Below are 19056 nucleotides of genomic sequence, written 5' to 3' on the forward strand. Positions count from 1 at the left end.
AAGCTTCCAATCTCTGATTTTTCTTCCTACCTTCTTTGGTAATTGATTCCTTGCTGAGTCTTCAATGAGGGATTTTTTATACCAATCCTTTTCTTCTTGCTGCAAACTGTTTTGGTCCAAACTTGGCACTCCATTTGCACTTATCATTTCTGAAATTTGACCCCATTTCTTGGCTAAAATGGTCCCAATATTTGGCTTTTGGCCTTTAAAGATACACTTATTCCTGGCTAGCCATAAATGCCAACACAAAGTGGAGGGGAGGCACTTCCAGATTCAATTTATGACCATTTTTTTCCTTGCATAAGGATAACTTTCCTCCCAATTTACATTTAGAGTTGTCAGCTGCTCAAATGTGTCAATGTTCATTTCAAGAGGACTGATGATTTGCTTCCAGCATTGTCTGGCAATAATGCATTTCAAAAATAAATGCTGAATACTTTCTTCTTCCCTTTGACACATAACACATATAGAAGGGCCTTGAAAACCTTTTTTCCTTAAATTTTCCGCCGTAAGAATCTTGCCTTTAAGAAGAGTCCATGCAAAAAAAAATATTTTGGGTAAACATTCATTCTTCCATGCTGCTGTCCAAAGATTCCAGTTTTCATAATTGTGGTATTTTTGCAGAAAATTGTAGCCTGATTTTACTGTAAATTTTCCTCCAATTGGGTCCCATATATAACTATCTTGGCTCTCTTTATTTATTGGGGCTGCTCCTGCAAGTAAAAGCTTCAATTCTTCCCACTGATTTTTCAGTCTATCTGGAAGAAACTGCACTCTCCAAGCTGTCCATCTGTTTTGTTCCCACTCTGATATGGAGTATAATGAAGTAGTGCCTTTCTCCTCCAACCAATCTTTCAGTCCTCTTAAGTTTTGATATTGATTCAAGGGAGTTGTTCCCATGATCCTGTCATCCCAAATAGAGGTAGAGTTCCCATTCCCCGGGTTCTTGGAGATTTGGTCTCTAACTTGAGGAATAATTTTTTTGATGAGTTTCCATACTTGAGTACAAGGATGATCAGGGATAATTTCAGTGTTGACAGTTGAGGTATTTCCTTGAAAGTGCTTCGCCCCACCAATGATCCTTCCCATTTAACATTCTCCAAACTAACTTGATCCCAAGTGCATTATTTGACAAACCTGGAATTCTAATAGAGATACCTCCTTTTTCAAATGGAAGAGTCACTTGATCCCAACGAACCAGACTGAATCTTTTGGATTCTTGTTTTCCTCCTTGCCATAGAAAGCCTCTAATGATTAATTCCATTTGTTTGTGGGTGCTTGCCGGGGCCATAATTATGGCAAACTGATATATTGGCAAGGCTGAAAGAAGAGCTTTGATTAATATTGTTCTGCCTGCTAGATTTAACCACGTCATTCCCCAACTTTGTATTTTCCCCCTCATTTTTTCAATATGTTTGTTCCAGACCTCTGACTTAACCACTTCTTTTGCCAAAGGTAAACCTAGATAAGTAAAATGGCTCCAGTTTAGCTGAATCAGAATATCCATTATTTGAGAAATCCTCTGCATAATGTTAATTGGCACATTCCAAGTGTAGATTCTGCATTTTTTATTGTTTAGAAGGCCTCCTGAAACATCAAGGAAATCATCTAGAACTTTTTTAAACCGCCTGGCAATTATACTGGAGGCTCCCCCAATGAGAAGAGTATCGTCAGCAAAAAGCGAGTGGTTTATTTCTTTAACTCCTCTGGCGATTCTAATACCTGTGATTTTCCTCTTTACTCTTTGGTTTTCTAGTTGAATACTCAATGTTTCTGCCATTAAGATGTAGAGGAAAGGAGAAAGCGGGCACCCTTGCCTCAGACCTCTTGTGCTGCGAAAATATCTGCTTGGCCTCCCGTTGATCAACGGTGCTATCCAAGGGGTGGAGATGCATGCCATAACAATACCTATGAACTTAGGAGAGATGCCAAACTTTTGAAGGACAACTACAAGGAAATTATGATTTACTCTGTCGAAAGCATTGGCCATATCCAGCTTTATGACCATGCCCTTTTCCTTTCTTTGAATACTGCTGTGTATGGCCTCCTGCACTATAATAACATTATCTGTAATCTGTCTTTTTGGGACAAAGCCACCTTGGTTTTCAGAGATGATGTAAGGCAGAATTCTTTTCAGTCTATTTGCCAAGATTTTCGTGATGATTTTATAGGAGGAGTTGCATAAAGAGATAGGCCTGTATCTATCAAAGGAGATAGGATTCAGATCTTTTGGGATGAGAGCCAGATGAGAAGCTTTGGTATTTTCTCCCACTTTATTTTTTTTAAACATTTTTTATCATTCTTACTAGATCTTTTTTTATTGTCATCCAATGGTTCTTGTAGAAAGCAATTGTAAAACCATCCGGCCCTGGAGCTTTTTCCGGGTGCATACTCCAAATTGCCTCTCTTATTTCCTCCTCTGTGACCTCTTTCTCGAGCTCTCTGTTTTGCTGTTCATTGATTTTGCTGCTAATTTGCTGAAGAAAGTCTTCGTTGTCCACTTGCTGGTCCCCTACTGATAGAAGGTTTTTATAGTAGTTATGGGCAGCCTTTTTGATAGCTTCCGTTTCCCTTATTTCCTGTCCTTCCACTTGAATTTTTTCGATTTGGTTACCTGCTCTTCTTATCTTAAGGTTGTTATGGAAAAAGGCGGTGTTTTTGTCCCCCGCTTTTAGCCATAAACATCTTGACTTTTGCCTAATTTCCTCCTCCTCTAGCCTGTTTTGCTTGTATAGGTCCATGAAAATTTCTTTTTCCTGAGCATGCTCTTGCTCACTATCTTGCTGATTCTCTTTTTCCTTGCTCATTTTTTCGAGTTTCTCTTGCAGCTCTATTTTTTTTTTCCTTGAGAGTGTTTTCTCTTGCCCATGCTTTTAGTTGTAATCTTAAATTTTTCAACTTGGTTTCCCATACATAATGGGGGGAGCCTATTACATTGGTTTCCCAGCTTTCCCTTATTAGTTTACCAAAATCTTCCTTGTTGTCCTAGATTTTGTTGTATTTGAAAGGTATCGGACCTTGATTCTCCAATCTATCCAATATCAACACAACAGGCTTATGGTCAGAGGCTGAAGCATGCACTATTTTGCTTTTGATTATGGAGAAGGTTGCTGCCAAATTTTCTTGTATCAGGATTCTATCTAATCTTTCCTTTATATTGTGTGCCCCTGATCTTTTATTACTCCAGGTGAATTTTCCATTACTTGGAGGAATATCAAGGAGTTTGTGCTCTTCTATAAGTTCTTCCAGTGCTGCTCTTGAGGGATTGCTGAAATAATTACCTCCCAGCTTCTCATCTATATTTCTAATCAAATTTAGATCCCCTCTTATCACTAATTTTCCCCTCTGTCCTTCTTGTGCTTCTTCTTTTACTGATTTCCAGCATTGAGCTTTATCTCTATAATGGTTTGGAGAGTATATATTTATGAAGGTATACTCTTCATTCGTGTTCTTTTTTTTTTTAAATATGTTCTTACCCAATAGTTATTGAGTTTTTGATTAACAAGTTCCCATTTCCATTTGTTCCAAATTGTGCATATACCGCCTGAGGCTCCATTGGAGTCCATGGCTGTTCCTTCAATTTTTTTTTGAGTTTTGATCAGTTTTTGAACCTCTTGATTGCTGACTTTGGTCTCTTGGATCATAAGAATATCTGGTTGTTCCTGTTTTATTATGTCTCGTACTGCATTGATTTTCAAAGCAGATCCCAGACCCCTGCTATTCCAAGAGACCGCAATCATTATTTACTAGATTTATGATGGGTCCCTCCCTTTTCCTTTTGCTGATTTTTCTCTCCACTTCCCTTCTGTTTGCCGAGAAAAGAGTCCATTGGCTGTTGGGTGCCTATGGCCATTTCCTTTGCTATTGCCTCGTCCCTTATTTCTTTGTTGGATTTCCTTTCGACTTTTTTTGGTTGTTCCCATGCTTGGTTGTTTTCTTTTACTTTGTTTCTTGTAAGAATTCGGTCAACTGTGGGTGGGGGAGAGAATGGGCTCTGGGTGGGGGATGAGATGATGGCTAATGCATTAGCTTGGGAAGGAGAATGAGGGGATGGCAGGTCTTCTCCCAGAAGTTCGAATGGATTTGAGGAAGGATTTGCTGGAGGGGCCATGTTTATTGGGGGGATAGAGGCTGTTGCATTGGTTTCATGAGGCTGAGAGGAATTAGTGGCAGCTTGTTTATTATGGGGTTTCTTTCTTTTTACTTGTTCCCAAGTATCTTCTTGAGCTTCAACATTCTCAGCATTCTCTACTTCTTTTAGCTTACTACATCTATTTGCAAAATGATCGTATTCATGGCATACCTTACATTTGAATGGGATTTGTTCGTAGTCTAGCTACTGGATGTGTGTCCATTGATCCACCTTGATTTTAATAGCCTCCGGTAGCCCTTTCCCCAGGTCTACTTCCACGCAGATTCTAGCACAAGCGTGCATATTATCTTTTGGTTCACATCTGTCTATGTACTTGCCTACCGCATTTCCGATTGCTTTCACCGACTCATCGCCCCAACAGTGAAGGGGAAGATGAGGCAACCTGACCCAAACCGGAACAGCACTTGGGATGTCCATCTCTGGATCAAAATCTGGAGACCATCTGTTCAAATATAAGCCTCTTGAATCCATAAAATAGGGTCCATTTCTAAATATTAGATTCCTGTCTTCCTTAGTTTCGAATAGAAAAGTAAAATATCCCCTTCCACAAAATCTTATGGCTATTTTCCCTTGGATATTTGCACTCCAGTTTCTCTCTACCCATTTTTGGACTGCTCTGGGAGAGGGCCACAACCCTGTAAATTGTCCCACCAAACCACGTTCAGCTAAAGAGATAGTAGCTTTTCTGGGGAGTGTTGGAGGTAATGAGATCTCTGGAATGTCTGCTAACTTCTTCACGAATTTACTAGCGGTTGGCCTGGCTTTTGGAGCTCCATTTTCTACTAATAGAGAAGCAAAGGCTGCTTCGTGATCATCTGTTCCTTGCTGGGAGGAAGAATCTCCCCCTGCAGAGAGGGGCATAGTGAGGGAGAACTCAACAGCAAGAGGCTACCAAGAGGAAAGAAAACAGCAGGAGGCTGTGCAGGGAGAGGGAATGCATCAGAGAGGGGCCAAGCCCGAGCTTAGGAGAGCTCAACAGCAGGAGGCTGCCAAGAAGAGGGGCTGCAAGAGGCAACAATGGCTGCTAGGTCAAGTATGATATGTCGTTATTATAAGATGGGTTATATTATTATGTTATTAGATCCCACTGCGTTAACTTTCAACCAAATCTTGATTTGTGCAACCATTCAACTTGTTGATCGTTAAAATAAAAATAATTATAACCCATCAACATAATGCAGGTCACATGTTTTTTCCCCTCTCTCAAATATTTGGAAGTCTATAGTAAAGTTGAAGCAACTAAAATGGATCATCGTCAATGACGCTTGGCTGCCAGGTGCAGAGCCCTCATTGTTACAAGAATTGGCAAAAGAATTTGGTAACCTAGGGTCATTGAAGGTGTTGGAGTTAACATGCTTACCAAAAATGAGGTCTTTACTAGATTGATTAGGGAATATAAGAAACCTGGATTTTGAGTGAGTCACTACAGATAGTCATTATAGAAACATTGACTAAATGACAATGTAGTTTAAGTCTTTTGATCATTTAAGTTGTCTACATGGGAGAAGAGAGTGACCATGTCCATATTATTGCACTATGAGATGCATTGGGTTGCCAATTTGAGTTGTATACCTTGACCGAAGTTCATGTGATGCTAGTAAGACTGATGTCAATCATCATGATTTCATACCTTCCAATTTCCTTTTAAAAGAATCGGGATCATAAACAATTGAGCACTATGTAGTTTTACTATATTGCTCGGGCCATTATGACATTCTTTATCTGAGATCAAGGGGCGTTGTTTAAGTGAGACATCACCTTTATAATTTTGATGGATTAGGAAGTTGCATGCCTGATTTTATTGAATTTGCTTGAATATCACATTCTTGTAAAGATGTCTGAAATTAATGTTTTGGGATTTTAGTTGCAAGTGTAAATATTGGCAAATTATAATTCCATTCAGCGCCACTGTTGACTTTCCAACTTTAATCAAGACTGTTGAAGGAAGGTTCCATTCCAATTGTATGGAACCCAAGTCTGTTAAGTTGTGGCAGGTTATATTTGAAAGACTGATTTTATATGATAGATGAGTCATTGTTCACCCAATATAATGGTTCTAAATTACAATGAGCATTGCTTTTAATGATGTGAAACTTATGACTAAGGAATTTGAAATGCTTTGGATAAAACTTTGTTTTCTCCTTAAAAAATTTATAAAGAGATTGATACATGCCTATGCAAATAATAAAATAAAATATATGTTTTATTTTGAAAAGAGAGTATAATTATAGCGTAAACAAGTCTAGGTTTAGAAAGATAGTGATGACCTTTAACATAAATGTAGAAGTGTTTTACAACTCAATTGTTATCACTATATAAATTTAATTTATATTGCTATTAATATATAAATTTTATTGCTATTAATATACCAGCCTAGATTCATATAACTCCGAATCTAACATAAGCTGAGATAATCAAATTTCTTCAGGTGCAAACCTTTTTTGGAATACAAAATACAAGGTGTAATTTTTCATTATTTAAATTGTATATTTGAACGAACGCTATATGAAGTAAAACTTGTAATTCCAAAAAATCTTTGTTGGATTTAGACAAAAAAACCATACATCTTAAGAAGGGCCAAACTGTAAAAATGAGTTTTAACAATAAAACCTTTTTTTTTTTAAATAACTTTATATTATATATACGTAATTATATATATATATATACTTGTCATTAAAATATTTTACAAAGCATGTGCATCAAGTTTTTTTTTATTAGTATATTTTTAAATCCACATTGAATAATTTTATTATATGCAATAATTTTTTTTTAAACATTTTTTTCTACATATGGATAGATACATAGTTAACATAGACCTTCAAATAGTTAATTTAAATATTATATTATGTCATTTGGACAACTAATTGAACAACATTTCATATTCGTTTATGTGTTTTATTATAGCATTTTAGTCATATAAATTAAATAATTGATAATAATTGATAGATATCAATTTGTAGTAAGTTATTGGATTTATAATATATAACACATTACAAAAAATTTAAAAATTATAAAAACTAATTAAATTATGACTTTAATTTAAACCATTGTTATTATTATTATTATTAATTGTAATAAAATCTAATTTGAGTTAAACATATATACATTTAAAAAACCATAAAACATGTAACAATATTCTTAATCATGGAAATTCAACCCTACTTTATCATGGTGATTCTTGACTTGTAAATAAAATTTGTTACAGTACCATGGTTTATCAATAACACATGTCCAAAAAACCATAACTCACTTCATATGACACTTGTTCATATAACATTTTTTTATTAATTAATTTAATTAAAAAGGTAAAAGGAGTATAACTACTTTTAAGATAAATATCAAATTTTAATCTATCTAGTACTAAGAAAAGAGCTATCACTAATCTATTTTATAAGATGAGTTATATTATTATGTTATTTTTAAAAAATATTTATAACATAAATTTCAAAGTGTATTATTTTGTTTATGTTTTAGTAATTTCACCGTCAGATCCATTATTAGACGATTGGAAGTTCTTCCACCTTTAGATCCCACTTCGTTAACTTTCAACCAAATATTGATTTGTGCAACCATTCAACTTTTTGATCTTTAAAATAAAAATAATTATAACCCATCAACATAATGCAGGTCACAGGTTTTTGCTCCACTCTCAAATATTTAGAAGTACATAGTAAAGTTGAAGCAACTAGAATGGCAGTTCTTGCAGTTACACCAAGTTACCAAATTCTTTTGGCAGTTCTTGCAACAACGAGGTTACTGCAAGAACTGCCAAAAGAATTTGGTAACTTGGTGTCATTGAAGTTGTTGGAGTTAATAGGCTTCCCAAAAATGAGGTCTCTACCAGATTGATTAGGGAATCTAAGAAACCTAGAACTTGAGTAAGTCACTACAGATAGTCATTATAGAAACATTGACTAAACGACAATGTAGTTTAAGTCTTTTGATCATTTAAGTTGTCTGCATGGGAGAAAAGAGTGATCATGTCCATATTACTGCACTATCAGATGCATTAGGGTGCTAATTCGAGTTGTATACCTTGACTGAAGTTCATGTGATGTTGGTAAGACTAAAGTCAATCATCATGATTTCATACCTTCCAATTTCCTTTTAAAAGAAACAAGATTAGAAACAATTAAGCATTATGTAGTTTTACTGTATTGCCCAGGCCACTATGGCATTCTTTATCTGAAGTCAAGGAGCGTTGTTTAAGTGAGACACCACCTTTATAGTTTCGTTGGCTTAGGAAGTTACATGCCATATTTTATTAGATTTGTTTTAATATCACATTCTTGTAAAGATGTCTAGAATTAATGTTTTGGGACTTTAGCTGCAAGTGTAAATATGAAATTAGCAAATTATAATTCCATTCAGGTCCACTATTGAATTTCCAACTTTAATCAAGATTGTTGAAGGAAGGTTCCATTCCTATTGTACGGACCTTGAGTCTATTGTTCACTCGATATAATGGTTCTAAATTACAATGAGTATTGCTTTTAATGATGTGATCCTTCTGACTAAGGAATTTGAAATGTCCATAATTTGTATTTTTATGATTGATGAGATATTGTGAAAGGTTGTGTAAATAGAGCCTTCCCTATGTCAAATTGGTACATATATACACCATTCAAATGAATTTTTCCTTTGTGAGTTTCTTTGGATAATATTTTGACTTCTCCTTAAAAAAAATATAAAGAGATTGATACACGCCTCCACAAAAGAATAAAATAAAATATATGTTTTATTTTGAAAAGAGAGTATAATTCTAGCATAAACAAGCTTGGGTTTAGAAAGACAGTGGTGGCGTTTAACATAATTGTAGAAATGTTTCACAACTCAATTGTTATCAATATATAAATTTAATTGTTATTGTTATTAATATAACTAGCATAGATTCATCTAATTCCGAATCTAACATAAGCGAGGATCAAATTTCTTTAGGTGCAAACTTTTTTTGGAATACAAAATACATTGTGTAATTTTTCATTATTTAAATTGTATTTTTAAATGCTATATGAAGTAAAACTTGTAATTCCAAAAACTCTTTGTTGGGTTTAAAAAAAACCATATATTTTAAAAAGGGCCAAACTGTAAAAAGGAGTTTTAACCATAAAACTTTTTTTTTTAAATAACTTTATATTATATATACATAATTTTTTTAAACAATATTTGAAGGTGTTGGAGTTAACAGGCTTCCGAAAATGAGTCTTTGGTGAGGTCTCTACCAGATTGATTAGGGAATCTAAGAAACCTGGAATTTGAGTGAGTCACTACAGATAGTCATTACAGAAACATTGACTAAACGACAATGTAGTTTAAGTATTTGCCTAGAGTGTGTGCAATCATTGTACAAAGGGATATTGTTGGAGTGCTTTATGAATTATTTTTAAAAGTTCATATAGAATATAGTCTATCTATTATAATGCAGAACAAGAATTGTAAACTTTGATTGAATTACAATATAATATTACACAATCACCTGATAAAAAAGTGAAATTTTACTCAACAAACACTTACCACAACAAATGATACTCTTCAGGTATGTGGTCATTGATAAGGTATGTTGGAAGGCCAAGGCAGTATGACTTGTCTATCATTGATCATCTAAATAAAATGAGAAACATCATCATTATTATCTTTATGTGCAAACCTAGGACACAGGGTATTGTTGAAATGTTTCATTAGTTGTTTCGAAAAGTGAAGTTAAGAAATGCATAACAATGGTTGCAAACATTGATGAGCATGTCTCAATTACAGAGGTCTATTATTTTGAAAAGTGGATATAGAATATAAGTATGTTATAATGCATATAAAGAATTGCAAACATCAATTAAATTACAATTGGATTTTAGTATCTCCCCAAAGTGTGCCCCAGATAGTCATTACAGAAACATTGAGTAAACGATAATGTAGTTTAAGCTCTGCCCAGAGTGCGTGCAATCATTGTACAAAGGGCTATTGTTGGAGTGCTTCATGAATTATTTTGAAAAGTTCATATAGAATATAGTTTGTCTATTATAATGCATAGCAATAATTGTAAACTTTGATTGAATTACAGTGTAATGTTAGTCTCTCCCCAAAGTGTGCCCCCGATAAAGTTTGTTAAATTTTGATGTGTTGTCATCATTATCTACGTTTGTAATTGAATGAGTTTTTTTAAGTTCTTTTAGACATTTCAGACAGTTACTAATGTGGTCATTGTTACAAAGATGGAGTCAGTGAAACACAATTTGATCAGGTCCTGAATGTTGAATTACAAGCTATATACAAGGTTAGGTTATGTTTTGAGGAAAGCTAACATATTTTACGCAATCACCTAATAAAAAAATGAAATTTTACTCAACAAACACTTAATGCAACAAATGATACTCTTTAGGTATGTGGTCAATGATAAGGTATGTTGGAAGGCGAAGGCAGTATGACTTGTCTATCATTAATCATCTAAATAAAATGAAAAACATTGTCATTATTATCTTTATGTTCAACCATAGGACACAGGGTATTGTTGAAATGTTTCATTAGTTGTTTCGAAAAGTGAAGTTAAGAAATGCAGAAAAATGATTGCAAACATTGAGAAAAGTACAGTGATGTAAAACATGTCTTTGTAGTTTTTGAAAGTATGCTAGTGTCTATGTGTATTATGCATGGTTGCTAGCATAAATGGGGCAATTGTATGAGAGAATATGAGAGATGAAATGAAAAGGAAGGCCAACCAATTATATGGGATCATAACTTTGAAATATATGTATAATACATGCCTAACAAATTCACCTCCATTGATAATGCCTTCATTGTGCTTTACTTGATGCATGTACCTTGCTCCTCATCTTGTAGATTTTGAGGCCTAGCAGTCCTCTCTTTGTAAATGTTTTACATTACCTTGTTATCCATTTAACGGTTAAATGTTAAAATTATGTTGCTTTTGCTCTGTGAAGAGCTACCCTCCTCAAAGCCACATTAATGAATTTAGTTGATCCAGTGCAACGACACATAGAGGGAAAAAAAATCATACACAAGTAAGACAATGAAATGAATTGTTTAAATCAGTATTTGCAATAAGAAGTACACTAGCCTTTACTAACGCTGGAAAAATTTGTTCATATTACATGATGTAAACTTGATAAGACAATAAAATAATCATGTACAAAATTTATACTTCATAACTTACTTTACATCAGTTAACAAAATTCCAAAGCCTCATGATAGTGCTTTCCCATACTCAATTAATTGTCTTTATTATTCATTGTGAATAGCCTTGTAGGGTTGACATGAACATCCCTCTAGGACCTACTCGACAAACTGTGCACTATTCCCACTTGACTTATTATGCTGAGATTTTATTTTATTCCAGTGTTGAACTAGCAAAACTCAAGTCTCAAACATAATAGAGAACTGTTCTAAGTGCTTTTCATAAATATGATCAATGAATCAATCGTGAAGTGTTCCTCTGCAACTTCCACCCAAAGACCAGAAATGCTAGAGGCCTTGATATCTAACCATTGATGCTCAATCTGTTCATCACAAATGACATGCACCAGAGACCTTAAGTCCCTAGCCGATTTAGGAAGTTGCCTCACATGAGAACACTCCCTCATATCAAGTTCTTTTAAGCTAGATAATTGCCCCAATTGATCTGGGAACTATTTTAGGAGCCCACACAACGAAATATCAAGGGAATGCAATTGTTTAAGTTTACAAACTGAATATGGTAGTTCTTCTAAACTTGGACATGCGTACAATTTGAGCATTTTCAGTGAGCTGAGATCTCCTATATCATTGGATAACTTGTGAAGATCATGGCAGTTTGTGATGGACAACTATTGAAGGAAAGTCATATTATATATACTTGAAGGCATTTCCTCCAAATTGTTACAATGATCAATAATGAACTCGAGAAGATGGGGAACTCCAAACACAACCCTCTATATAATATGGTCATATTTCCACAACCCTCACATAGAATCAACGATAACTTCTATAATTTTTGTTAGGATTGAAAGTATTTTTGAAGGGGAGGAAGAATTACTCTCTCTATCTGAACAATTTTTAGCCAAGTTAATGAAGACAACACTAATAAGCCTTGGAGTGTAGCATGATTAAAATTATGATAAACAATTATCGGAACCGTTAAGTTATGCATTGATTACATAAATTGTGGAAGAAATTGTTCACTTGGATAAAAGTTTAAGATAAGAGCCTTGGAATTTGGAAAGTTCATATGACACCAATCCTTCTCCTTCATTGGACCTTGACATACAATAATGCAAAAATCAACACATTTAGAAACAAATTATGTGTTGGTAGAATGTAAGAGATTGAAAGTTTTTTTTCACGTGACACTGTTCAATATTGAAAAATGGTAAGAAACTACTAGGAAAGGAGAAATAAATAATATGCACGAATCCCGTGTGGAAGGAAACAATCTCAACATCAAATGTACTATGATTCTTCTCAAATATTGAAAAATGGTAAGAAACTACTAGGAAAGGAGAAATAAATATGCACGAAACCTCTGTGGAAGGAAATAATCTCAACATCAAATGTACTACGATTCTTCTCAAATTTATGCCTTACGGTGTTGTTTCCTTTGCAACATCTAGTGCAATTGCTAGTTTTATTTTTATGTAATTTGATCGAGTCAAAATGTTTACATAACATAACATAACTTTACAACATCTCTTCCATACTAGGTCTCTTAACACAGCAATATTATTTCATTTTTACTATTTTTTTTTGACCAAGTCAAAATGTTTGCATAACATAACATTACATTACAACATCTCTTCCAAATTGTGTTGAGAGCACCTCTCAACCCAATAATTTGTATTTCTTTAATTGTGTCCAGAGACGCTCTCCAACCTGATATGAAAGAGATATTGTAATATAAACATAAACATTTTGACTTCAAATAAAAAAAAAAAAACATTTACTATTTGTTGTTTTTAGGCTTGAGGTTTGGGCAATACAACCCATGGTATTTGTTATATTAAAATTTATTTAAAAACCCAAAGAAATCTATTATAAAAAACTTATAAAAATTATTTTCATCACTAATTTTATTTTATTTCATAATAATACATTTCCTTATTTTAATTTAAAAAAAATATAATTACTCTAAAAAAAATTATATCATTAAGATTAAAATAATTTTATTTAAACATTATAAGTAAAATATTTATTTTCCCAAAATCATCCAACACTTTACACTTAAAGTATAAACAAAGTCACAAGCACCAATGACTCTCAAACACTTGCAATGGACTCTAACTATAAACAAAGTCACAAACATGAATGGCTCACAATGGACGAATCTGTCGTTCTTGATGCTTGGTGAGGTTATTGATGCCACCCTTCTTACTTCTTTTGTAAAACATATCTCATGTGAATTTCATTTTTTCATGTTTCAAAGAATTATTTTATAAAACAGATACCACATGTGAATTTAATATTTACATATGGTGGATATTATTTTTTTAATACTCAGACATTTAAAGTTGAGAAACAGGATAAAAAAAACAGCCCAATGGGAGGGGACTTTCGGCCAACACCCAACCGGCAAGGTCCCACCGATGGGAAAGCCGGAAGTTGGTAAACGGCACCGTGAATCGCCGTGACCCGCCGTGACGGTAACCTGGCCCGCCGTCGACGGCGACCGTTACACCTTAAAACTCCTCGCGGCCCTGGCACTAACGTCGTCCACGCCTTCCGTTTTCTTCCTTGAAACCCTAGCCACCTTGAAACCCTAGGCCCTGGTTTCCCCATACTCTTCATTCTGCATGGCCTGCGAGGAAGATTTTGTTATGCTGGAAGCGGCTCACTCTCACCAGGCTCACCAGCTCACACACCATCACCATCACCATCCTCAGGCTTTCCAGTCCCCTCAATACCTTCCCAACAAGCAGCAGCAGACACTCCCTCATGGTCACATTGACGCCCATGGCATCAACAGCGTGGAGAGCCGGAAGAAGGTCCCAGGAGAAGATGAGGATTACAGCGATGCTGCCTTCTGCTCGCAGGGCGATCCCAAATGCTCCCCGGATTTTGTCCAAGAGATCGGTCCCCACCACCACCATCATCACCATGAATGCTTTGGCGACGAGGGGTTTCGAACCGGCGACGACGTTAAGCCCTCGGGGGCCAAGAGCCGGAGTCGGGCAGGCCAGGGGAAGATGAAGGATTCCCGTGAGGAATTGAGCGACGGTGGTACTTATTACCACAAGAAACCGAAAGGCGGAGGAGGAGGAGGGGGAGATTATAAGAAGGATCGCGAAGAGTGGAGCGACAGTGCCATTGGTTGCCTGTTGGATGCCTACACTGAGAAATATGTGAAGCTGAATCGGGGGAATTTGCGTGGACGGGATTGGGAGGAGGTGGCCTGTATCGTTAGCGAGCGCTGCGAGAGGCAGAAGTCGGCAAAGAGCATCGAACAGTGTAAGAACAAGGTGGATAATCTGAAGAAGAGATATAAGTCCGAGAGGCATAGACTGGTTAGTGGGAGTGCTACTATCAGCCATTGGCCTTGGTACAAGAAGATGGATCAGATTGTTGGTTCTTCAGTGTCTAAGACCGCTTCTGATGAAGATAAGTCCATGGTTGGTGGTAACAGTGCTATGAATATGGCAAGGCCTGTCAAAAGGTACAAAGGCCTGCCATTTTTCATTTTTCTTTTACCCCTTATTATGCTGGATTCTGCATTCTCTTTGTTTTTTAAGAGAATAATTGGTTGAGCTCCCTCTTAATTTCCTAGTATTCAGACTGAAAATTGGGATGCTAATCATATCACTCATTTACCTACAAATTGACCACTACAAAATTTCATCCTTGAAATTGGAAAAATATCAGTGATCACTATTTCTAGTATCCAACATAGATGAATTGATATATTGACACGTAATTTAAAATTGGTAGTCTCTCGCTCTCTCGAAAAAAATATATTTAAATGTCAGTCTGGCTATGGTCTACTGGTTGAGATGGAGCGTCATCACATTAATGACCCTGGTTCAATCTCTAGTGAGCACAAAACCCTGGATTTAAGGTCAGCCGAGTTGAGGGATTTTATATGTAGCATTAATTCAGTATATATATATATATATATATATATATATATATATATATATATATATATAATTTGATATTATCCAGGTCCGAGGTGGGCTATTATCTTCTGAAGGAAATTGAAACTATCTTCTTGATGTGGACAACCCCTTCAATGCTTTCAGATTGACCAGCATGGACCAGACCGTAATGTCTAACTGAATGATATAGATATATAAATTAAAAATTGCAGGTCAATCATTTAACTCATTTGCCTACAAAACTGTCTCTATGAAATAAGGAGTCCTGAAAAATGAGAGAAAATGTTAGTGAGCATTATTTTACCAGAATTCTAGGATCCATCCCACATGAGTTGACACATACACCCGTTCAAAGTTGACAAATTATTCTTTAATTGGTAGTTAGGAGCTAGTACATATTTAATTTGGATAGTGATTTATATGTTCAAACATGGCATCATAGTATCCAATGGGGCAAAACTAAGACTAACTACTTCCTATTAGTGTAATAACGCTTGGCCAAAGCCAAATCATGATTGCACTTAGTTGCATTTCTTCTATTGATGACATAGATGGAATGATATCCTCACACTTGATTAGACAAGGCAATGTGACATGTTTTAAGTGGATTTTGATTTAGAGGGCGTTTAGTTCCTTTGCACTGAGACTAAATAGGCTCCATACCTGGCATTTGTGCTAAAGTTTGCATTTGGAAAGAGAAGCTTTGACAAATTTAATGATAGCAACAATAAAGTTCAGCGGAAATCATGGAAATGTGTCATTGTATTTCTAACCAAGGGGTGCTTTTAGAAAAGAATTCCACCTTCAAAGCCTTTCAACATATGATTATATTACATGCTTTACCGATAGTAGAAATGTGCATGACGGAATAGATTTTGCAAGAAAAAAGAATGGGATTTGAAACGTTTTGCTCCCATAAACGAGTTTATGAATGCTTCTAGTCATGTGCTTACTCAAGGTATCTTTATCTATTGGTTAATCTCAGTGGTAATAAAATAAATTATTGGGTACATCTGTTCATTAAGTCGTCTCAATTCTAGAAACATACAATAGTATTAGAGTGTGGTTCCTTCTAAAATTCCCAAGTATGAGTTGTCTTTCTTGTCCAATTACATTGGGGCTTTGGCAACCCATTCTCTTTAGTCATGTGCTTACTCAAGGTATCTTTATCTATTGGTTAATCTCAGTGGTAATAAAATAAATTATTGGGTACATCTGTTCATTAAGTTCTCTCAATTCTAGAAACATACAATAGTATTAGAGTGTGGTTCCTTCTAAAATTCCCAAGTATGAGTTGTCTTTCTTGTTCAATTACATTGGGGCTTTGGCAACCCATTCTCTTTGGATAGGGGATAGAATGGCCTTATTCCTTTTTGCAGGAAAAGGTTGTTGCACATGGTAAGACCTGTGAGCTCAAAGGCGGGGGAGGTTCCAATTTTAGGAGACAGTTGGGACAATATTACAGAGCTTGGTCTCAGACCATAGAAGTTCTTGTACCATCAAATTGGAAATCTGCCCAGTCCCATGGTTATTCGACTATTTGGTTTCATAAATTTTAAATCTCTTTTTTCTCCCACCTTGAATAACCCTTGCTTTTTTTCAACTTGAAGAATTCTGAGGAGAGTACGGATCTTATCCATATGGTGCTAGGCTGAAACTATATTTTGAAAAACACCTCTGCCTTCTGTTAGTTGCATCTGTGAACTTTATATAGGAGAATGTTAAAAACTTAACGACATCCTCCTTGGATTGGATGAGGTGCTGGTAACACTGAATAATAGTTTCTCGCTTGGGTCCATTCTGCTACTTTGGTTAAATACTGACTATTTGAGATCACTGACTGGCAACGATCAGTTTTTGGAATTTTTTGGCCATTTAGGGCCATTTGACACTGAATTTGAATTTTTGATCTAATTCAGGGTCACTGACGGGTAAATGATACTATGAACTTGTTATTTCTCGTGTTGAATCTGCATTATTCCTCTTTATGCAGGTTTGCAGCAGTTACATTCTTTCCTGTTGGCCTTCCCAATAATTTGATGGGTAAAAGATACTGTGACCTTGCTATTTCTTGCTTTGAATCTGCATTGTTCCCCTTTATGCAGGTTTGCAGCAGTTACACCCTCTCCTGTTGGCCTTTCCAATAATTTGAAACCTAAAACATTGCAAACCCCAAGATGGCGTAGAGTGCTTCTGAAAATAAGTGGGACTGCTTTAGCAGGGAATGCACAAAATGTCGACCCTAAGGTATATAAATATTCCATGGCTGCTTCTTTAAATCACTTCCTGGATGGTTGAATGGAATGTAGATACTATTTTTGTACAACTGTATCTCTGAAGGATATTACCCTCCTTGCTGCCTAAATTGTAAGGGGTTTAGTATTTATGGAGACTGTTTGACAATTGGAACTTCATCTTCTTTTTGCACAGGTGACATCATCAATAGCCAGAGAAATTGCAGCAGTTAATCGCCTTGGTGTAGAGGTATTTTAATTTTTAACATTTACAGAAAATTTTCATTTTCTCCAGATTCTACAAACAAATCTGTAGTGGAGGAGGGAATCTATCTTTGTTAGTAATTATTTCTTTAGTTGCATTTTGCTTATATAAACACATGGTCACAGTCATGTTTCTTTTGATTCCTTTTATGCCAAAAACAGATCCAGAATATATATATATATATATATATAAGACTTCATTGGTGGGAAAGACTACTGTTACAGTGTTATATACATTTCATGCTTGCCAGTTGACTCAAAACGTAATGATCTTTCTCAGGTTGCAGTTGTTGTAGGAGGGCGGAACTTCTTTTGTGGAGCTTCATGGGTGCAATCTACAGGTCTGGATAGAGCTTCTGCAGATCAGATAGGGTGATGTAAAATTACCTCCCTTTATTCCAGTTTTGTTGTGTTTTCTTGTGGATAGTTATATTTTGAAGTCATTTTTTTGAATTTTTTCTATGTTTATCAAATCTCATTGTGCTATAAATTTTGATTTCGCTTATAAAACTGTCTAAAGAATACAGAACACGTGTTAAAGTATCAGCAACCTAGGATCCTGTTTGGAACAGGCTATAATATTTCTTGTTTATGTTCTACTGCAGAGAATCGTATATAGAACATCTCACTGCTAGTTAAATGAGATGCATGATTTGTATTCATTATTTTGCCAAGAGGCTTATAAAATTAAATTCGCCATAGCCCAAACTTTTGAAGGATATTGATGTATGTGTTTGAATTTTGACATTATTCAGTACATCTTTTGATGGAACTTGGGCCTATATTCTTTTAGAAAGCAGTCCAACTCCATGTAATTGAAACCATAACCTGGCATTTGGAATCTTCTATTGGTTGAGACTGCAACGTGTTATCTTTGGTGTCATTGCTCAAGAGGGTATTCATATTCTTGGTCTGTGCATGCCAATATTTTAAAACTTGGACTTGGCTTTGGAATTGGTTGAGGGTCGATTTGGACTTGGACTTGACTCAGATTGACTAGGACTGATCTGATTTCAGTGATTTGGTTTACTAAAAAAATACAGAAAAATATTTAAATTTTAACGAAAAATTATATTTCAAAGATTTCAAACCATTAGAGACAAAAAATGTGAAGTCTACTCATGTATATGCTATGCCAGGGTGAATATATCAAAATGGCACCGAGTGCAATACATATATCAAGAAAATACATAATCAATGAGGCTTTGCCACTCTAAATGGCCTCAAGAGTCCAAAAAACATGCTACAAGCTACTGGAGTCTGGCCTACTACATAATACATTATCACATAGTACATATCATTGATCAACATGATCAACCATCAAACTTATCAC

The 19056-nt window shown here is 35.3% G+C and overlaps 2 protein-coding genes across 2 annotated transcripts in view; one reads left to right on the forward strand and one right to left on the reverse strand.

Annotated features, from left to right (window-relative positions):
* Positions 1-4336: 4336 nt before the first annotated feature.
* LOC149220329 (uncharacterized) lies at positions 4337-5014 on the reverse strand. Its single transcript, XM_089387052.1, has one exon. It carries the CDS (start codon positions 5012-5014, stop codon positions 4337-4339), a length of 678 nt encoding a protein of 225 aa, XP_089243178.1.
* Positions 5015-13828: 8814 nt separating this feature from the next.
* LOC149220330 (aspartate/glutamate/uridylate kinase family protein) overlaps positions 13829-19056 on the forward strand; it is a 36531-nt gene continuing 31303 nt past the window's right edge. The window contains exons 1-4 of the mRNA XM_089384754.1: positions 13829-14786; positions 17331-17472; positions 17656-17709; positions 18004-18095. Coding sequence (XP_089240880.1) covers positions 13927-14786; positions 17331-17472; positions 17656-17709; positions 18004-18095 — 1148 coding nt within the window. The 5' untranslated portion in view covers positions 13829-13926. The remainder of the gene's footprint in view (positions 14787-17330; positions 17473-17655; positions 17710-18003; positions 18096-19056) is intronic.

The sequence above is a fragment of the Pinus tabuliformis genome, chromosome Q, assembly GCF_031772625.1.
Source record: "Pinus tabuliformis cultivar Carrire ecotype Pingquan chromosome Q, CPIR1, whole genome shotgun sequence".
Lineage (NCBI taxonomy): Eukaryota > Viridiplantae > Streptophyta > Pinopsida > Pinales > Pinaceae > Pinus > Pinus tabuliformis.